The sequence below is a fragment of the Corella eumyota genome, chromosome 2, assembly GCF_963082875.1.
Source record: "Corella eumyota chromosome 2, kaCorEumy4.1, whole genome shotgun sequence".
Taxonomy (NCBI): Eukaryota; Metazoa; Chordata; class Ascidiacea; order Phlebobranchia; family Corellidae; genus Corella; species Corella eumyota.
In genome coordinates this window covers 7506496-7523011 of record NC_137491.1, presented here as the reverse complement: position 1 = coordinate 7523011, position 16516 = coordinate 7506496, and the positions used below count along the sequence as shown (strand labels likewise).

Here is a 16516-nt window from a genome sequence, read left to right as displayed (position 1 = left end):
TATTCGTTAATACTGTGGCAAGCGCTTAATTCTTAACCGCTTTCCAACGGGTTAAGTTCATACGAGTTCACCGAGCCGACACGTCTTCAAAGTTGGTTCGGGCGTCAAGAAATTAGCGGCAAATGACGACGTTTTACCGGTCAGGCCATAAACAATACAATTTAACAGGCCAAACAACGCAATTTATCGGAACAATGCCAGCAATCAGACTTCTAACCGCTCCAGGCCGGTTCTAAAACGTCATCGCAATAGAAGAAACCAAGAAAAGGACGACTCGTATAACTTTCCCGACGCCACCTTGTTTTTATAATTATCCCGCCTTTTGGGTATATAAGCTTGTATTTTATTTTATAAAATCACTTACGCTCTTGCTCTTACGCTCTTACTCTTACGCTTACTCACTTAGTTGCTTAGTTTTTATTTACTCGCCGACTCTGAAGTTTAGACAACAGCAGTCAAGTCTGGCCTTATGGCCAGACGCTTTAATATAAAAATGTAATGTCAGTTTTAATTTAGTGTCGCGCATTTAGTGTAATCAAGTACTTGTTTTATATTATTCGTGTGTACAATATAACTCGCAATCCTTAGTTAAAAGTTTGTTATTATCAAGTTAAAGTAATCAGAAAGCTTAGGTGCAATTCTAGTTAAACGGAGTCTTGAATCTTAAACAATTTATTAATTAAGTAGTCAGGTTTATCATAGACTTTAGCAATAAAGGCTATGATAGAACCTGTGGTGACCCCAAATTAGACAACTAACAATCCACAACCCAAAATTCAATAAACCACCACAAACACCACTATTAATATTATTAATTTAATTAAAACGTTAAGAAAACCCTACAATACTTAGCACGAGAAAGAATAGTGTAGCATTGGTGCGACTCGAACCCGAAACCTTGCGGCTCGTAATCCGCTGCAAAGACCGGTTTACCACACTACCACGCTATTTTAAAAGTATTGCTTTTCGTAAAAATCCCGTTAATTTACAAACGCTAAATGATGCTCATAAGTAAGATTTAGTAAATTGGTAATTAAGCAGTGTATTGTTTCTGCTGATAATATGTGTATTAAGAAGAATAACCATATTTCCAACATGCTAATATCCGGAAAATTTTAGATCTATTTTTAAGTTGTTTTTTATGAATAAAATTTCTGCGGAGTTCTGCTAGAATTAAAAAAATGCGGAGTTCTGCTAAAATTAAAAAAAAAAATTGTAGCAGAATGACAGTGGTCAATGAGACTGCTACGCTTAAATTGTTTTTATATTCTCGAATAAAGACGTCTTGTCCGCGAACAATTTTTATTTTAACTATGGTGTTCTTAAACAATTTAAAATAGGCTTAGATGGTAAGTTTAAGGATGAAAATGGCCTAGTTAATAACTTAATGTTTTCTGGGGACAAGATTAAGTACCGCAAGGGGTGCTATGTTTTGCATTTATTTTACAATAACCTTTTATTTTAGTTCTTTAGTTTATTTTTAATGTAGAAAAAATATATCACATAAAACAAAAAAAATTAATTTAAAAATTTGCGATTAAACGTATAATTTCCAAACTTTGCATATCAAATTTATAGATGATATTCAATTTTGTAATACAAAATTCTACTTTATTTATCGCACAATAGGAAGATTGACAAATTAACTGTAGTAACATATACTACAGTTAATTTGTTAGGTTTACCATCAGCTAAGTTTATTCAAAGTAGCAAAACTAAAAAAAAACGTCATTAATATTAACCATACACTCTATCTAATGTGACACAGTTCAATGTATACTATAGTTCCGATGTTTTAACTCTTACATCTTACTTAATAAACGTAATTTAAGTGAACTTGCATATATTTTGTTATAACAACTGTTTATCCTGGATAATATCTAAAGGTTTGGTATTTTAGAAGATAATATAGATTTGTTATTAATTGATAATAAACATGATACAAATTTTATACAATTTAACACTGAAATTGATAAGATGCGGCGTCTCCGCTCAAAATTAAAAATCTTAATAGTTTACATAAAGTTTTTTTTTTAAGTTGCTGTTTGAAAATAGAAAAAGGTTTACATAACTTTACATTTTCCTGAATGCCTTTTTTTATGAGTGGCCTCGTTGTGTAAGGCATCGACTCTATCTTTTCTAGTGTTTTGAAAACGAATAATTTCGCGCACAGCATAGGCAAAAACGTCCTCTATATCTTGGTGTTCTCTGGCTGAAGTTTCAATAAATTTACAATGTGGCCACTTGGTGGCCAACTCACTTCCTTCTTCTTCTTGAACCTTTCGCTCGTGCTCAGCTAGATCTCTTTTGTTCCCCACTAATACAATTGGTACTTGCTCGCTGAAAAAAACAATAAAACAATATAATTTCAATATAAAATCATTAAAGGGGTCATTGAGCTTACCAAACACGATTTTAATTCATGCTGCGGATAATAAATACTATGTAGCGTTTTGTTTATCTTAGTTCTGTTATTTTATAGCTTACAAAACTATTAAAGTGTTAACCTGAATTTATTTCCTACGATTTGTTCTCTTATTGATTTGATGTCATCAAAAGTAGTCGGGTCGATTATGGAATAAACTAATATAAACCCATCCCCCTTTTTAATGTATAAATCCCTCATTTGCGTGAATTGTTCCATGCCAGCAGTATCGACTAACTCAAGAAGACACTGCTCACCATCTAGAGACATATTTTTCTTGTGTATTTCTTCGATTGTAGGCTCGTAACTAAAACAAAATAGGATAGCATTATTGAATAACCATGATTTACCATTTTATAAATGTTTATATTTTGTAACATTTAAAATCTGTAACGACTTTAAAAATATTGCGTTTCCTGTAATTAGTGCCAAGACTTAAAGCAATTATTAATAGCCTTACGTTTCTTCAAATTTTTCTTTAACGAACTGTGTTAACATCGAAGTCTTGCCAACTCCGCCCGCTCCCATTAAAACTATTTTAAAACTTCTCATAATATGTTTTTTGCTGCAGTTTTTGAACGTTTTACCTAATTTTTTACTTCTTTTTAAATGTTGATGCAGTTTTTAAATTATAGAACTATTTTTAACACATATACACATCTAAAAGCACAACAAATTACAATTTAGGTTATCACTTAAATTAACATAAAATAATTTCACCATTTAGTCATGGGACTTATCATATTGAGAGTAATGCCAGTTTATTACGCGTGGTATTTAAGTTTAAATATTATACGTATATAAGTGGGAAGATAACAAGGTGTAACAATTATATTTTTTACCACGTTTTAATATGTCATATTTCTTTTTTTAAATTATTGAAGTAGCAATGAAATAAGTTTTTGCCTTAATAATCACCGTTTTTTAATAATTTTTTTTTTGCTAAACTATTATTTAGATAGTCTTAATAAAAACTGTCACAAAATTTGTAAATAAGTTTTGCTTCAGATTAGCTTTTTTTACAAAGGTTTTTCTTTTTTAACGTTTAAACTACCACAGTAACTTAACCCCTTCCGCTTTACATATAAAATATCTTTTAAAATACGAGGTTACATCTTGTTTTAGTAGACGTAGAACCAAACACGCGTCTTTGTTGTTTGTTGTGACACATTATACGTCATTTCCTGTTGGTCTTATTCACTAAATTTACCCGGTACTAAACTGTTTATTCGCAATTTACATTTAGGTAAAATCAATCCTAATCCCTTAACTAACATTTCTAGTGGTATTTTTTTTCTCCTATATTAGGAACTATTTAATAATTTTATTGGGGTATACCATTAGCAAAATATCAGCCCTGTATTTTTGGCCTAGCCTAAATTGAATTTATTCATTTGAAATGACTTTTTTGGAAAACTCCTTAAGCCTAAAAAAATCTAACAAAGTTTGAATTAACACAAACATTTATTTTAAATATTTGTTTCTTTAAAACACATTTTTATATAAATACATTTTCTTTAATATACTCAAAGAAGGATATATTGCAACAAGTAACATTTACTGTGTTTCCGGCTCGCTATTAACGTAGTCACGACTCGACTAACCGCAAACTCTTTCAACTTTCTGGATAATATGAATGATGGCTTTATCCTCTAAAATACTTGTTATAATAAATTGATTAAACTCACTTTTGTATAATGAATAAGCTAATAAAAAACAAAACAACAACACGTAAAGGAATTCCCCTAATAGAATCAGTGCTGTCAGAAAACTTAATAACATAAGTTTTTTTAAGCTAATATTAACTTGTAGACAGACAATTATTTTTAATAATTAAGTTAAACAAGGTATACAGTGTAAACTTAAAAGTAGAATATTTAACATAATTTTAAAAAATCAATATTTGTTATTACCAAAAAAATTCCTGTTGACAACCTGTGCTGTTTTTTTTTCTGAAGCACGTGCGTTTTGTACTTTGTTTACTTCCTAAATCCTGTTTTTATATCATTTCTCCTGCTGCGCTTTTTTAATTACCCGCGGTTATGAAAAAGTTTAAGCTGCAAGCTACTCAGTTGTCTCGCATGGTAGTTGATAAAATTAAAGAAAGCAACAGCAGCGACTACGCCAGTGATTCGTCAGAAAACTTGAACGAGCCAGTTGCTAAATATCCTTTAAAGTCACAACAAGACCAAATGAAACCAAAGCCAAGAAAATCAAGAGCCGATACAGGTTAGCAAAATAGAATGTATTCCAATTTCACAATTAACTTTATAAATTATAGGTTGGATTGATGAAACATAAACTTTGAATTAGTAAGGGTTTGCAGACATAAAATGTTAGTCAACAGTAAGCATATTAAATAAAATAATATTTGATTAAAACAATTTTTTTTATTAAAAATAATTTGGTATTAAAAATAAAGCAATTTATGTTATGTACCCGCTTTAAAAATTATAAACTTTTTTTATTGTAAACATAAATTTGATAATCTAGACAACCGTCATAAGTCTCCGAAAAAGAACAATCCTGTTGCTAATAACCAGGTAACAACACAGTTTTAATAGTAATTTACTTTTTGTAACCTAATTTAATGCATAAAAATAGTGATGTATTATGTATTTTGTAGTCAGAAAGTTTATCGTATAGCTGGAATAATCAATCCAAGATAACTAGGAAAAAGGATGTAGAAATATGCAAAAACCTTGTTGAAAAGTATACTGATAAAACAGTGTAAGTCTTTTAATGATAAATATTTTAGCCTGTATTAAAGTTTACAAAAAAAAGTTTATTGGTTTGTGATTTGAAATGTGCCTAAAATGGTAAGTCAACCATAAGAAACTATTTATATTTATAACTTTTAAAGTAAAAGTCACAATTTTTTTACAGTTTTTATGAACGACTCTGGTTAACCACACCCTCTGGCCAAAAAAAAGAAATATTAATTGGTGATGCTGTTATAATCGCTAGTAGGGATGATAACGAAGAAAATTACTTGGGAAAAATTATGCAATTTTATGATAATGGTACAATTCTCAAGTAGTGTTACTTATTAAAATGTGTATATAATGATATATTAAATCTTTAATCTACTTAATGATGTAGGTAATGTTTTTTTGTCAAACTAAAGCAATATTAAATTTGATACCAGTATTTTTGTTTGAAATATACAGGAGATGAAGTAGATAATAAATTAGCATCAGTTGAGTGGTATTTTAAGCAAAATGAAATACCAAAGAACAAGTTACCATCTGACTGTGTTGAAAATGAGGTTGGATTTTAATTATTTTAATTCCATATGGCATTATTTATGTAAATAATAAAAATTTGCTAACTTAATTTTTTGTGCATTATTAAATACTTTTATAAACTAAATATCTATTTTTAAGGTTTTTCTGTGTGGTTTAACACAAGCTGAAAACACTATAGATGTTGAGACAATAGTTGATTCATGCAAATTAATAGAAGTTGCTACCAAATCAGAAATAATAAGACTAAGTAAAATTTTAAATAATTTTTTTCTAAATGATTAGAATAAGTTTTTTTTATAATTGTTTATTTATATATTTTTGTTATATAATTCTAAAAACTTTTTTGTTTCTTTATTAATATTATTTTTTTGTTGTTTTTTAGACAAACTATCTGACCGCTCCTCTTTTTACTTTTATAGACGGTTTACTGGTAGAAAATTTGAAAATATAAATTCAGTACATAATGATAAAGGTTTAATATAGTTTAATTTCGGTATAAATTGGTAATTTTCAGATTGACTTATAAACATAAAATACATATAAGGTAGGCTATACTGTTTAGCAACAGTTATTAAACAACATAGAAAATAATTTAATATAATCAAAATAGTTTTAAACGACCAAATCTTCAGTTTTAAACCTTTTTTTTAAAAGGTAAAACAGAAATTGTAAATAATAAAAATGATAAAAAAAACGAAAAAAGGGCAGACAACAAAAAGATTAAAACTGAAAAAAATATGCAATCTAGTAAAGCTCTAGTAAAGCATAAGAGTACAACAAAAAATAAAGGTAAAATTATTTTTAATTTAAAAATTAAATTCATGATGTATTTAAAATAGAAAACTGAATTGCTTCCTTAGCTGTGTTAATATATTGCTACATGTTTACTATTAACTATATTATTACATTATTTATAGAATACGTGAATAAGAGCATTTTGACATCACCTGTTTCTGCCTCGAGTGTTGGCTGTGTTGATGTCAATTCTGCTGCATTAGATATACTTGATAGTGGAAGTGAAAGTGATGCTTCTTTATCAAGCACTAGCACCAAATGTAAGTACTGTTTCATAAGCTTTCACAATATTATATGTGTAAAGGGTATAGCAAAATTTACTTAGTTTTAAATACATATTAAGTGGACTTTTAGTTTAAAATTTTTTATTTTTAGCAAGCACTGATAAAGTCAATCCGAAGCCAAACTTAAGAGTAAGTCAAATATTTTGCTTTGTTGCTTAAACTTGTGGTACTATTAGATTTATATTTTATTGTGTTAGAAATATGCTGAGAAGTCAACAATTGAAGTAACAAATGAAAAACCTGCCCAAAAAGTTACTCCTCTTAGAATTAACACAAACACTTTAAACATTCTTCCAAAAAAGACTTTGACTGTTTCTTTGAAAAAATGTGACACCAACCAATCCCTAAGAAAACATGTCATTGTTAAGGAAACTCTTGAAAGTTTGGCCAAAAAAAATGAAAGAAGATCAATTCGTTTGTCAGATAAAAAATTGAGTAAACTATTTATGTTATCTGGTTTTGGATTTAAATGTATATTTAAAAAAAATATTTTTATTATAAAAAATAAATTTATATTATATATTTTTTTTGGCAATAATTTTATTTCTTTTAGTTTTGTTGGATAAAGCTTCCAGAAGATCCTTACCAAGTAAATCAGCAAGATTGTTGCAATTTCAAAATGACAAAATTGAAAGCAGAAGTGCAACTTCAAAAAAGTCGAACAAAGGTGAAAAAAATTATTTCTTTATGTACTTGACAATAAAAATAATTTTATTAAATAATTTGTAACAATAATTTAGACAGTGAGGTTAAATACAAAACAGAAATTTTAAACAAGAAGAAGTTATTGGAAAATGAAACAGATTCTAATGTTTCTGTGAAGAAAGGAAGTCGAAAATCGTTGCGCCTTTCCACGAAAAAGATTGGTAAAACCCATCAAAATATATTTTATACAAAATCTGCACAATTCATAAAGTTTTTAAACAATTTTTTTTTAATTTTTAAACAATTTTTTTATAAAATTTTTAAACAATTTTTTTTTAATTTTTAAACAATTTTTTTAAACAAAATATTACTTTAATTTATTTATCACTTCGACGTTTAGTACAACCAAAACTTGAGAAATCCTCTACATCTAAGCACCAAGTTCGTTGCAATCTTAATCTTAAATATGAAGTTGATGAAAACCTAAGTGAGAAAGAAGATATTAGTGATGAGGATAGTGATTTTGAGTCAAAAAGTGAGAAGGAAAGTTCAAGTAGTGACTCCAGTGAAGATATAGGTAAGTTTACAGATATTTTAAACATGTATAATAAAATCTTGAATGACACAATTTAAAAAAAAATGTTATTTTCTATTTCAGTAACCTGTGTTTTGATTGTATTCAATTTTGCTGTTTGATTTTTAGAAACACAAATAGTTAAAAAGAGAATTCGAATAATAACTCCAAAACCACCCAGAACAACCAGAAAAAACACTACTGTGACACCAATCATAATAAAAACACCAAAGGTGTAACTTTATTTTACTATCATTACTTTTAAAATAATATTAAACAGCATTCTGTAAAAAATTAAAATAAAATATTTGAATTCAAATTTTAGAATCGAACTCCTTTTATTCCTTCTCGTGCAACTTCTTTGTGTTCGGCAGCAAGTGTTTTTGACAAAGCTCGAGAGCGCCTCCATGTGTCAGCTGTACCTGAGTCATTGCCATGTCGTGAGGGAGAATTTCAAACAATTTATTCTTTTGTTGAAGGAAAAATTCATTCAGGCACCGGAGGGTAGGAAAAGTTTTATCTAAACAAAAAAGATTTTTAATTTTATTATAGTATGATTAATTTAAACTTTATTTATGTTTTTTTCCAGTTGTATGTACATTAGTGGAGTACCTGGCACAGGTAAAACAGCAACTGTGATGGAAGTTTTAACATGTTTAAGGGAGTCAGTGGATTGTGGGGATATGGAGGGATTTGATTATGTGGAAATTAATGGAATGAGGTTAACAGAACCACATCAGGCCTACTCACAGATCCTCAAAGTTAGACGTGTTTCTATTTTATATATAAGTTATTCTTCCAATGTTACTTCAAATTTTTTTTTAACTTAGCAATTAAAGGGCATCAAAGCCACCCCTGATCATGCTGCTCAATTACTTAACACTCACTTCAACCAGCGCGGAAAGAAAACAACTTTGTTGTTGGTTGATGAACTGGATCTTTTATGGACCCGGAAACAAGTTAGTTTAAACAAATTTTTAATAATAATTTTTTTACAGTCATCTTGCTGTTTTTCACTTAAATTAAAATATTTCTTCTTTTTGTAAAGGATGTCATGTACCACATATTTGATTGGCCCTCACACAGACATGCTCGATTGATTGTGGTTGCTATTGCCAACACTATGGATTTGCCAGAACGAATTATGATGAATCGGGTTTCCAGTAGACTTGGTCTAACTAGACTGTCATTTCTGCCATACAATTTTAAACAGGTAATTAATTAAAAATATTTTTTATTGTTTGCCTATGATGTTCTAGATTTTTATATTTTGTCATAATCTGACTAAAATGTTTTTTTAATCCAGTTACAAGAAATAGTTTGTTCTCGATTGAAAGGAGTAACAGCCTTTGATCGGGATGCCATTCAACTTGTTTCTAGAAAAGTTGCAGCAGTGTCAGGTGATGCACGAAGATGTTTGGACATTTGTCGAAGATCAATTGAAATTGCAGATAGAGATAAAAAGTATAATAATAAATTTCCTGGTAATTTGTAATAATGAAGTAAGGATTATGTATATTACTACTATTTTAATAAGATGTTTTTATTATTTCTATTATAACAGTCATTATTGTTCTCTTACTTGATAAATTTTTTATCTTTAGGCGCAAGGTAAAAGTTGCTGGTATAGAACATGTTCATGAAGCTCTTCAGGAAATGTTTGCTTCCCCGATGATCATGTGTATAAAGTAAACACAGTTAATTTACCCCAAAATTTTATAATAAATTCCCTTTTATAGAGTGCACACTAGAATGTTTTATTTACTTTTTTTTAATTGATGTTAATTTTTTTCAGGAATGCTTCCACACAGGAAAAATTATTTTTACGATCAACAATCTCAGAATTTCGCAGATCTGGTTTAGAAGAAGCCACAGTTGGTCAAATAATCCATCATCACAGCACCTTGGCTAAACTAGATGGTTTACCTCCTATCACAGTAACATCAGTGGTTAAGGTACAGTAAACTACATAGATAATTTTTATTTTCGTAGTCTTCTGTTTAGTTACTTATTTGGAATGAAAGTGGATAATTATTTTTAAAATTTGGTGTATATTTAAAACCCTAATGTTTAGTTAATTGGTTTATTAATGTGCCTATTAACTTTTATGTTGTTATACTGTTATTAATTTAAAATGTAAACTTTTAAAAATGTGTTTTGGCTTAGGTTTGCGATCGATTGTCAGCATCACGAATTATTCTATTGGAACAAGGTCGTCATGATTTGTATGCACGTGTTAGGTTAAATGTCAGTGTTGATGATGTTCTTTTTGCTTTAAATGCAGATACTGCATAAAATAAGTTTTGTCTTATTATTTTGCTTTAAATTCAATGTGCTAAAAATGCGCAATATTTTTACTCGCAAAGTGATCATTTTTCAAATTATGTAAACGTGTTATTTGTTTTGTATTAATTTTATGAAAAAATAAATATTGATGTTAACACATACATGATATGTTATTTGAGCTGAGATAATAATTGATTTAAAAAAGTCATAATATTTACAGGATCTAACTAAAACAATACCTGAACAATCTCCTAAATATTTATGCAACAGATTTCTTCGCTCTTCTAATAATTAAAAGAGTTTAGTTAATGGCATTTTACCTACATATATATCTAGCACAACATAAAATATTTTATTTACCTAGGCTTTTATTCCATTACTTTTTTTGTATATCTCTTTATCCTCGATGTGGCACTTACTTAATGTTAGTTAGTATACTAAACCTATAAAAAAAGTGACGCCATTTGCTTTTTATTTGCAAAATAGCATGACGATTTAAATAACAAGTTAGCCAAAGTTTATTACATGTGAAGTTATATAGTACAACCAAGTTTTAATGTAAACCTAACAACTGCAAGCTAAAATTTTAAACATGCCGTCAAGAAATAACACAGGTATTTAATTCGTAATATGTTTTTGATCATTTTGTTGTCCGATTTAAAATGTAAACAAATTTTTAACAAAGTCAGGCATTTATGTTTTGTCTGTTTGTAGTGTTTTTTTCCTGTGTTAATAAATATATTGTTTAAATAATATTACATTAAAATTTTTCATTGATTGTTTATTTAAACAAATTAAAAACATATTGTAATTTAAAGAAGTTTGATTAACAGATTTAACACCTACTTATGCACAATCAGACAATCTGACACCAAAAATACATTCAGACTATTCAGCTACTTTAACACCGAAAATTAAAAAAAATGATTATTAATATGAATGCGTTTCTTGTTTTTATATTTAAGATTCACCTTCTGTGGAAAATATGTTGAATATTATTGAACAATTAAATTCTCGAGTAACTGACAATCCACAGGAAAAAGAAAATGTTGAAACGTTAACAAAAATATTTAACAACACAAATATTCAAGCTTTAATTCAAGTAAGATAATATAATTTAAAATTTAAAATAAAATCTTAAAAAACACACAAGCCACATCGCAAATATATACATTTTTTTAATAAAAATTTGACTGTAATGTCTTAAGTTGTTTTCTTAAAAACTTTAATTTTAGGTGCATGAAAAAATACAATTGAATGGAAATAGAAATCAACCAGAAACAGCAAATGCTCAATATGTAGCAGATGGGGTAAATATTTAATAAATTAAATATTGATTTTTTATCTTTTTCTTGATATTTTTCTTAACCGTTTTAACAATATTTTAGATCACCGAGTTAGCTGGAATATTTTCAGACAACGAAGATTTGTTAAAATTATCATTAATTTTGCAAGAACCTCACCTTAAAGCTTTAATGGAATGTTTTAATAAAGTTTCTACTAAGGTTAATTAAATACAAATTTCATAAAAATAAAATTTAAAAAAACCTGCAGTTTAAGTTTTAATAATTTTTTATGGTTTTTAACTCGAAAAAAATATTTTTTTTTTATATATTTTTTTGTATTTATTTTAGGATTACAATGTTCCTCGTCTTTCATCTTCCTCAGAGTTGGACAACGAAGAGGAGGGGGAACCTATGGAGGAATCAATGAAAGTTGTCAGATTGGTAAAAAGCGATGAACCACTGGTAAGAAGTTTTTTTTTTAATTGCAGTCCAGTTTTATGTTTTTTTTTATGTTTTAATTAGTTCGATGATCATAAAATTAATAAAATATGAAATCTGTCAACATTTTATTTGGTTTAGGCTAATTTTGTATTGTATATGTCTAGACTTTACTTTTGTTTTTATTTATATAACTTAATATTATATAGGGTGCCACCATTTCAACAGAAGATTCAACTGGAAATATTGTAATTGCAAGAATATTAAAAGGAGGGGCTGCTGACAGAAGTGGTAAGAAATTTTTTTTTAATAAAAAGAAATAATTATATATATATTTCTTATATTCAAGGCTATAAAAATTTTTTAAAGTGCATAATACTGCATTAGATCAGCTATTTAATATATGTCATATCATACCTATTGTATTTCCTAGATGATTATCATATTAAATTGTCCTTAGGCTATGCTATATTGGTTTAAATATTAAAGACCTATTTTCTATTTATAAGGTACATAACATTTAATAAAAGTTTTAAGGACATAATTACCAGTCTCTAAAGCATATCATTAATATTAAAATGATTGTGAAGAACAACACAGTAGTTAGAAATTGGAATAATTTGTCACTAAATTAAATTGATAATATTCTAACATTTGGTCTCTTACTGGTAAAATGAATTAAATTATTGATTTGTTTAATTTGATAAAAATGGTTTAGTGGAATTGTCTTAAATCACTGCTTTATTAAGAATAACAACAGTAATGTATTTACAGCACTATTTTAAAACAAATCACTCTATTCTTATAAAACATTTTCAAACAGATTGCCATTTTTAAATCAAAGAAAAATTAGGTTGAATTTAGTTACCAAATTTTTTAATACAACAACTTATTTTAGGTTTAATTCACGTTAATGATGTCCTGGTAGAAGTGAACAACATTCCATCAAAAGGAAAAACACCAGAAGATATCATTAAAGTTTTGTCAGGGGTTCGAGGCCCCTTGACCTTTAAACTTATACCTGGGGAAGCACCCACAGAGAATAAAAACGAGGAAGTAAGTAAAAAAAAAATTTTTTTTAAACTTTAAACATAGGCTATCTATTTTTCCTATCAATATTTTAATAAATTTTGTTTAAGAAACTGAAAAATTTATATAACTTAGTTTTATTATTTAATTTTTAGTTATATCTACGTTCTCGATTTACGTTTCAACCCAATCTCGACCCCTTAATACCATGTAAAGAAGCAGGTTTATCGTTTTATCCCGGTGATATTCTTAAAGTTGTTGCTAAGGATGATATTTCATGGTGGCAGGCTTCCAAGGTTAGAAATTCAGCTTTTTTAAATTAAAAAAAAAACTGCCAAAATTAATAAAGTTAACATTCTTTTGAAATTTTAAAGTTAACATTAAACAGTTGTAGACTTGTTTATTGTAAGCTTTAAGGTTTGGCTAATGCATTTTCTCGTGTGATTTGTGTTATTAGTACAAATATTGGTTGAAATACAGAAAGAAAAAAAATTCTTTTTTGGCAAAACTTTGTTATAAATTTCAAATAGTTTGAATAGGATTGGCATGTTTTCTTTAACACAAACTATTTTTTCCCAAATTTTTTATACAAAAGGCCAATTTTACAACAATTTAATAAAGTTAAATTTCAATTGATTTTAATAATTTCAGATTGAGTCAAGTCAAAAAACAAATGAAGAAAATGAGTTAAGAGCAGGTCTTATCCCAAGTTTAAAGCTACAATCAAGGCAAGTAAAAGTTTTTTTGGGTGCTTGAAGTTTATAAATATCTTCAAGTACCACTTACTTATCGCTTCACTCTATTGTAATTTATGTGTGTAATACAAATAATGTACAAAAAAAAACATAACAACATCTATGATGTGGAAAACAAATTAATTTCTGGAAAAGTTTTGTTATTAATTTTTTTTTTAATAAATTTTTAAACAATAAACGTTATTAAGTTTTGGTTATTTGATAATAATATGATGACTGATTTGTAATTTTTTGGTTTGTTTACAGGAGAGAAAAACTGAAAAAACAAAACGAATTTAAAATGGAATCTCCCTCTATAAAAGGAAGTAATCTCAGTCTGCTGAGTCAAGATAAGAAAACAACTTGTAAGAAATTCAATAACAATTTTGTTGCTAAAAATATATGGTTTTCAAAAATCTATTTAACATGAATATAACAGGCTGCAAATTAAAAGTTAAAAAAATTGTTTTTTTGGTGTTAATTTTCAATTATTTTTTTTTTTAATTTACAATTTTTTTTCAGGGAAAATGGTTAGAAGAAGTTTCCGTAGAAAACGAGCAGACTCTAACAAAGTTAACTCACCTAATCATAAGAAACCAGAAGGTTAAAAAAAAAATTTTCTCCCATTAATTTATAAAGTTTAAGTTTGTACAATTATGCTAACGCTTAAAAAGAACAAGAATTTAGGAGTTTTTAATGTTGTTTTAAGTTTTGTAACTATATTACACTGGGCTAGCTTTGCAATCAATATTGAATTTGTATTTCTTTTAAAGTTTTATTTAGCAATCTTTAAAATATAAACTAAAACCTTACTTCTATTTATATTTTTTATTTAACATTTTTTCAACAGCGTCAAAAGTTACCATTCCCTATTTTTCACCCTATGAGGTGGTTTCCTCATTCACCCCCCACTCCGACAAGAATGTGTATAGACCGATAGTTTTGGTGGGACCTCAAGGGGTTGGAAGAAATCAGTTGAAAGATCTGCTTATCGATTCTAATCCAGCCCATTATGGGGTGCCTGTACCACGTGAGAAAACTTAAATATGACATCATAGTCAATTGTTTATGTGACGTCATTTATAAGTTGACTTTAATACTTATATATTATAACGTCATAGATACTTCACGTGTTCAGCAAACTGAGGAGGAAGATGGAAAAGATTATCATTTTGTATCACGAGAATCTATGGAAACAAGTATAAGGGACAACTTGTAAGCCAACTAAACTTATGTTTATTTACAAGCAATAACACAAAATCATCTCAAAAACTTATTTTTAATAAGAAATGTTTTATAGGCATTGTTCTGTAGTTATATATGGTACATAACTATCCACTCTTGTTATTTCAGGTTTTTAGAGTATGGTGAATATCGTGGGAATTTGTATGGGACAAGTTTAGATGCAGTTCGCAATGTTGTATCCATGGGACAAGTATGCGTCCTTACTCCTTATCCACAGGTACTTTTAATACACGACTTTCAATATCAAGTATTTTATTTTTTTTTCGAAATTACTTTTCTTTCGTAATAGTGCACTGTTTATTTTGTAACACTAGTTAGTTACTTTTTTTTATTTCTAGGCATTGAGTATATTGCGTACAAAAGAGTTAAAGCCGTTCATCGTGTTCGTAAAACCTCCCCCATTTGATGACATGACCACACCTGGAGCCGAGAACGGGTCGGTGAGAGCAAAACTAACGTTGGAAAGGGACGGCCAGGCTCCTTTAACGGTGGGTTTCATGTTTTTAGGAATAAAATATGTTAGCTTTGTAAAAAAAATATGACTTCAATTACTTACTAAATATATTTTATGACTTAGGGTGATGAGTTGAAAGACTTGGTAAGACGTGGAGAAAAAATGGAGTCGAGTTATGGTCGATTGTTTGACGTCACAATCATTAACGACGACCTTAACGCTGCGTTCGATCAACTTAAAGAACTTTCCTTTTATCTCGAAAACGATCGCCAATGGGTACCCATCGAGTGGGTGTCGTGACGTCATTGATGGTGACGTCATATGTAAGTGATTTTAAGTAAGAGAGCTGTTGGTTGTAATTTGCAATAGAGTTTGCTGTTATATAACTATGTGTAGTTTTTTTAAAGCGTTTTTTTACGATTTTTGTTTTTTGAAATTCGATTTTGCCCTAATTCCAAAATATTTTGTAAAGAACTATATAACAAAGCTAAATATCCCACATTTGACTTGACTTTTTTACAATTAAGTTTACACCATTTTTATACAACAAAAAGTTATTCGTCTTTATGATCTACCTTTCCAAATTTGATCGTTTTTTATGTCTCTTAGTTTTTTTTGCGTTAATTTTACATACTTGCTTGATTTTCGTAAGTTTTTAGCAATCATCGTTATTGTAGATCAGCTTTCTAAATGTATCGTGTTTTTAAATTTGTTTTCATATAGTTTTAATCTTTAGCTTTCTGTAATAAGCATTCATATTGTTTATATGTGTGAGAGGTATAAGCATACAAGGCACTGATGTTACATTTTAATTATTTTTTTATTCTGTGCCAAACTGTGACCAATGGTGCTTACAAATAAATTCTATTTGGTAAATATTAAAGGATTCGATTTTAGGTTCAAGCGTATTATTTTAACATTTTTTCTCCAAAAAGATTATCACATAAGTAAGCATATAGGTATACCTAACAAAGAGCCATACTCTGTAAATATAACTCTAACAATAACGGTTTTAAACCGCAAAACGTGCTGAAGTAGCTATAAAAGCAACTCCAATACACTGATGTTTTGTT

The 16516-nt window shown here is 28.3% G+C and overlaps 3 protein-coding genes across 3 annotated transcripts; 2 read left to right on the top strand and 1 right to left on the bottom strand.

Annotated features, from left to right (window-relative positions):
- Window positions 1-1474: 1474 nt before the first annotated feature.
- Window positions 1475-3078, bottom strand: LOC145742873 (ras-related protein Rap-1b-like). Its single transcript, XM_082560705.1, has 3 exons — window positions 2886-3078; window positions 2508-2732; window positions 1475-2340 (listed from the first exon to the last, which is right to left on the bottom strand). Exons 1-3 carry the CDS (start codon window positions 2975-2977, stop codon window positions 2064-2066), a joined length of 594 nt encoding a protein of 197 aa, XP_082416831.1. The 5' UTR covers window positions 2978-3078; the 3' UTR covers window positions 1475-2063.
- Window positions 3079-4410: 1332 nt separating this feature from the next.
- On the top strand, window positions 4411-10357 carry LOC145741608 (uncharacterized). Its single transcript, XM_082559215.1, has 23 exons — window positions 4411-4654; window positions 4919-4968; window positions 5052-5155; window positions 5312-5448; window positions 5596-5693; window positions 5812-5920; window positions 6056-6145; window positions 6328-6462; window positions 6591-6728; window positions 6844-6881; window positions 6950-7187; window positions 7306-7419; window positions 7493-7618; window positions 7798-7974; window positions 8101-8204; window positions 8297-8475; window positions 8561-8732; window positions 8802-8930; window positions 9020-9184; window positions 9278-9435; window positions 9576-9659; window positions 9767-9926; window positions 10138-10357. Exons 1-23 carry the CDS (start codon window positions 4468-4470, stop codon window positions 10264-10266), a joined length of 3021 nt encoding a protein of 1006 aa, XP_082415341.1. The 5' UTR covers window positions 4411-4467; the 3' UTR covers window positions 10267-10357.
- A 379-nt stretch (window positions 10358-10736) lies between these two features.
- On the top strand, window positions 10737-16326 carry LOC145742000 (MAGUK p55 subfamily member 7-like). Its single transcript, XM_082559725.1, has 16 exons — window positions 10737-10871; window positions 11223-11359; window positions 11493-11567; window positions 11646-11762; window positions 11892-12005; window positions 12191-12272; window positions 12880-13037; window positions 13166-13306; window positions 13662-13738; window positions 14012-14109; window positions 14267-14347; window positions 14595-14774; window positions 14866-14959; window positions 15098-15206; window positions 15328-15477; window positions 15567-16326. Exons 1-16 carry the CDS (start codon window positions 10850-10852, stop codon window positions 15741-15743), a joined length of 1812 nt encoding a protein of 603 aa, XP_082415851.1. The 5' UTR covers window positions 10737-10849; the 3' UTR covers window positions 15744-16326.
- The last annotated feature ends 190 nt before the right edge of the window (window positions 16327-16516 follow it).

Coding starts and splice junctions, on each gene's coding strand:
- LOC145742873 (XM_082560705.1), bottom strand. CDS start 2,977: ATGAGAAGTTTTAAAATAGTTTTAATGGGAGCGGGCGGAGTTGGCAAG. Junction 2,733..2,885: donor AAAGAAAAATTTGAAGAAAC/GTAAGGCTATTA, acceptor ATTTTGTTTTAG/TTACGAGCCTACAATCGAAG. Junction 2,341..2,507: donor ATCGTAGGAAATAAATTCAG/GTTAACACTTTA, acceptor TGTTTTTTTCAG/CGAGCAAGTACCAATTGTAT.
- LOC145742000 (XM_082559725.1), top strand. CDS start 10,850: ATGCCGTCAAGAAATAACACAG. Junction 11,360..11,492: donor ATATTCAAGCTTTAATTCAA/GTAAGATAATAT, acceptor CTTTAATTTTAG/GTGCATGAAAAAATACAATT. Junction 14,775..14,865: donor TTATGGGGTGCCTGTACCAC/GTGAGAAAACTT, acceptor ATAACGTCATAG/ATACTTCACGTGTTCAGCAA.
- LOC145741608 (XM_082559215.1), top strand. CDS start 4,468: ATGAAAAAGTTTAAGCTGCAAGCTACTCAGTTGTCTCGCATGGTAGTT. Junction 5,449..5,595: donor TATGCAATTTTATGATAATG/GTACAATTCTCA, acceptor TGAAATATACAG/GAGATGAAGTAGATAATAAA. Junction 9,927..10,137: donor CAGTAACATCAGTGGTTAAG/GTACAGTAAACT, acceptor GTTTTGGCTTAG/GTTTGCGATCGATTGTCAGC.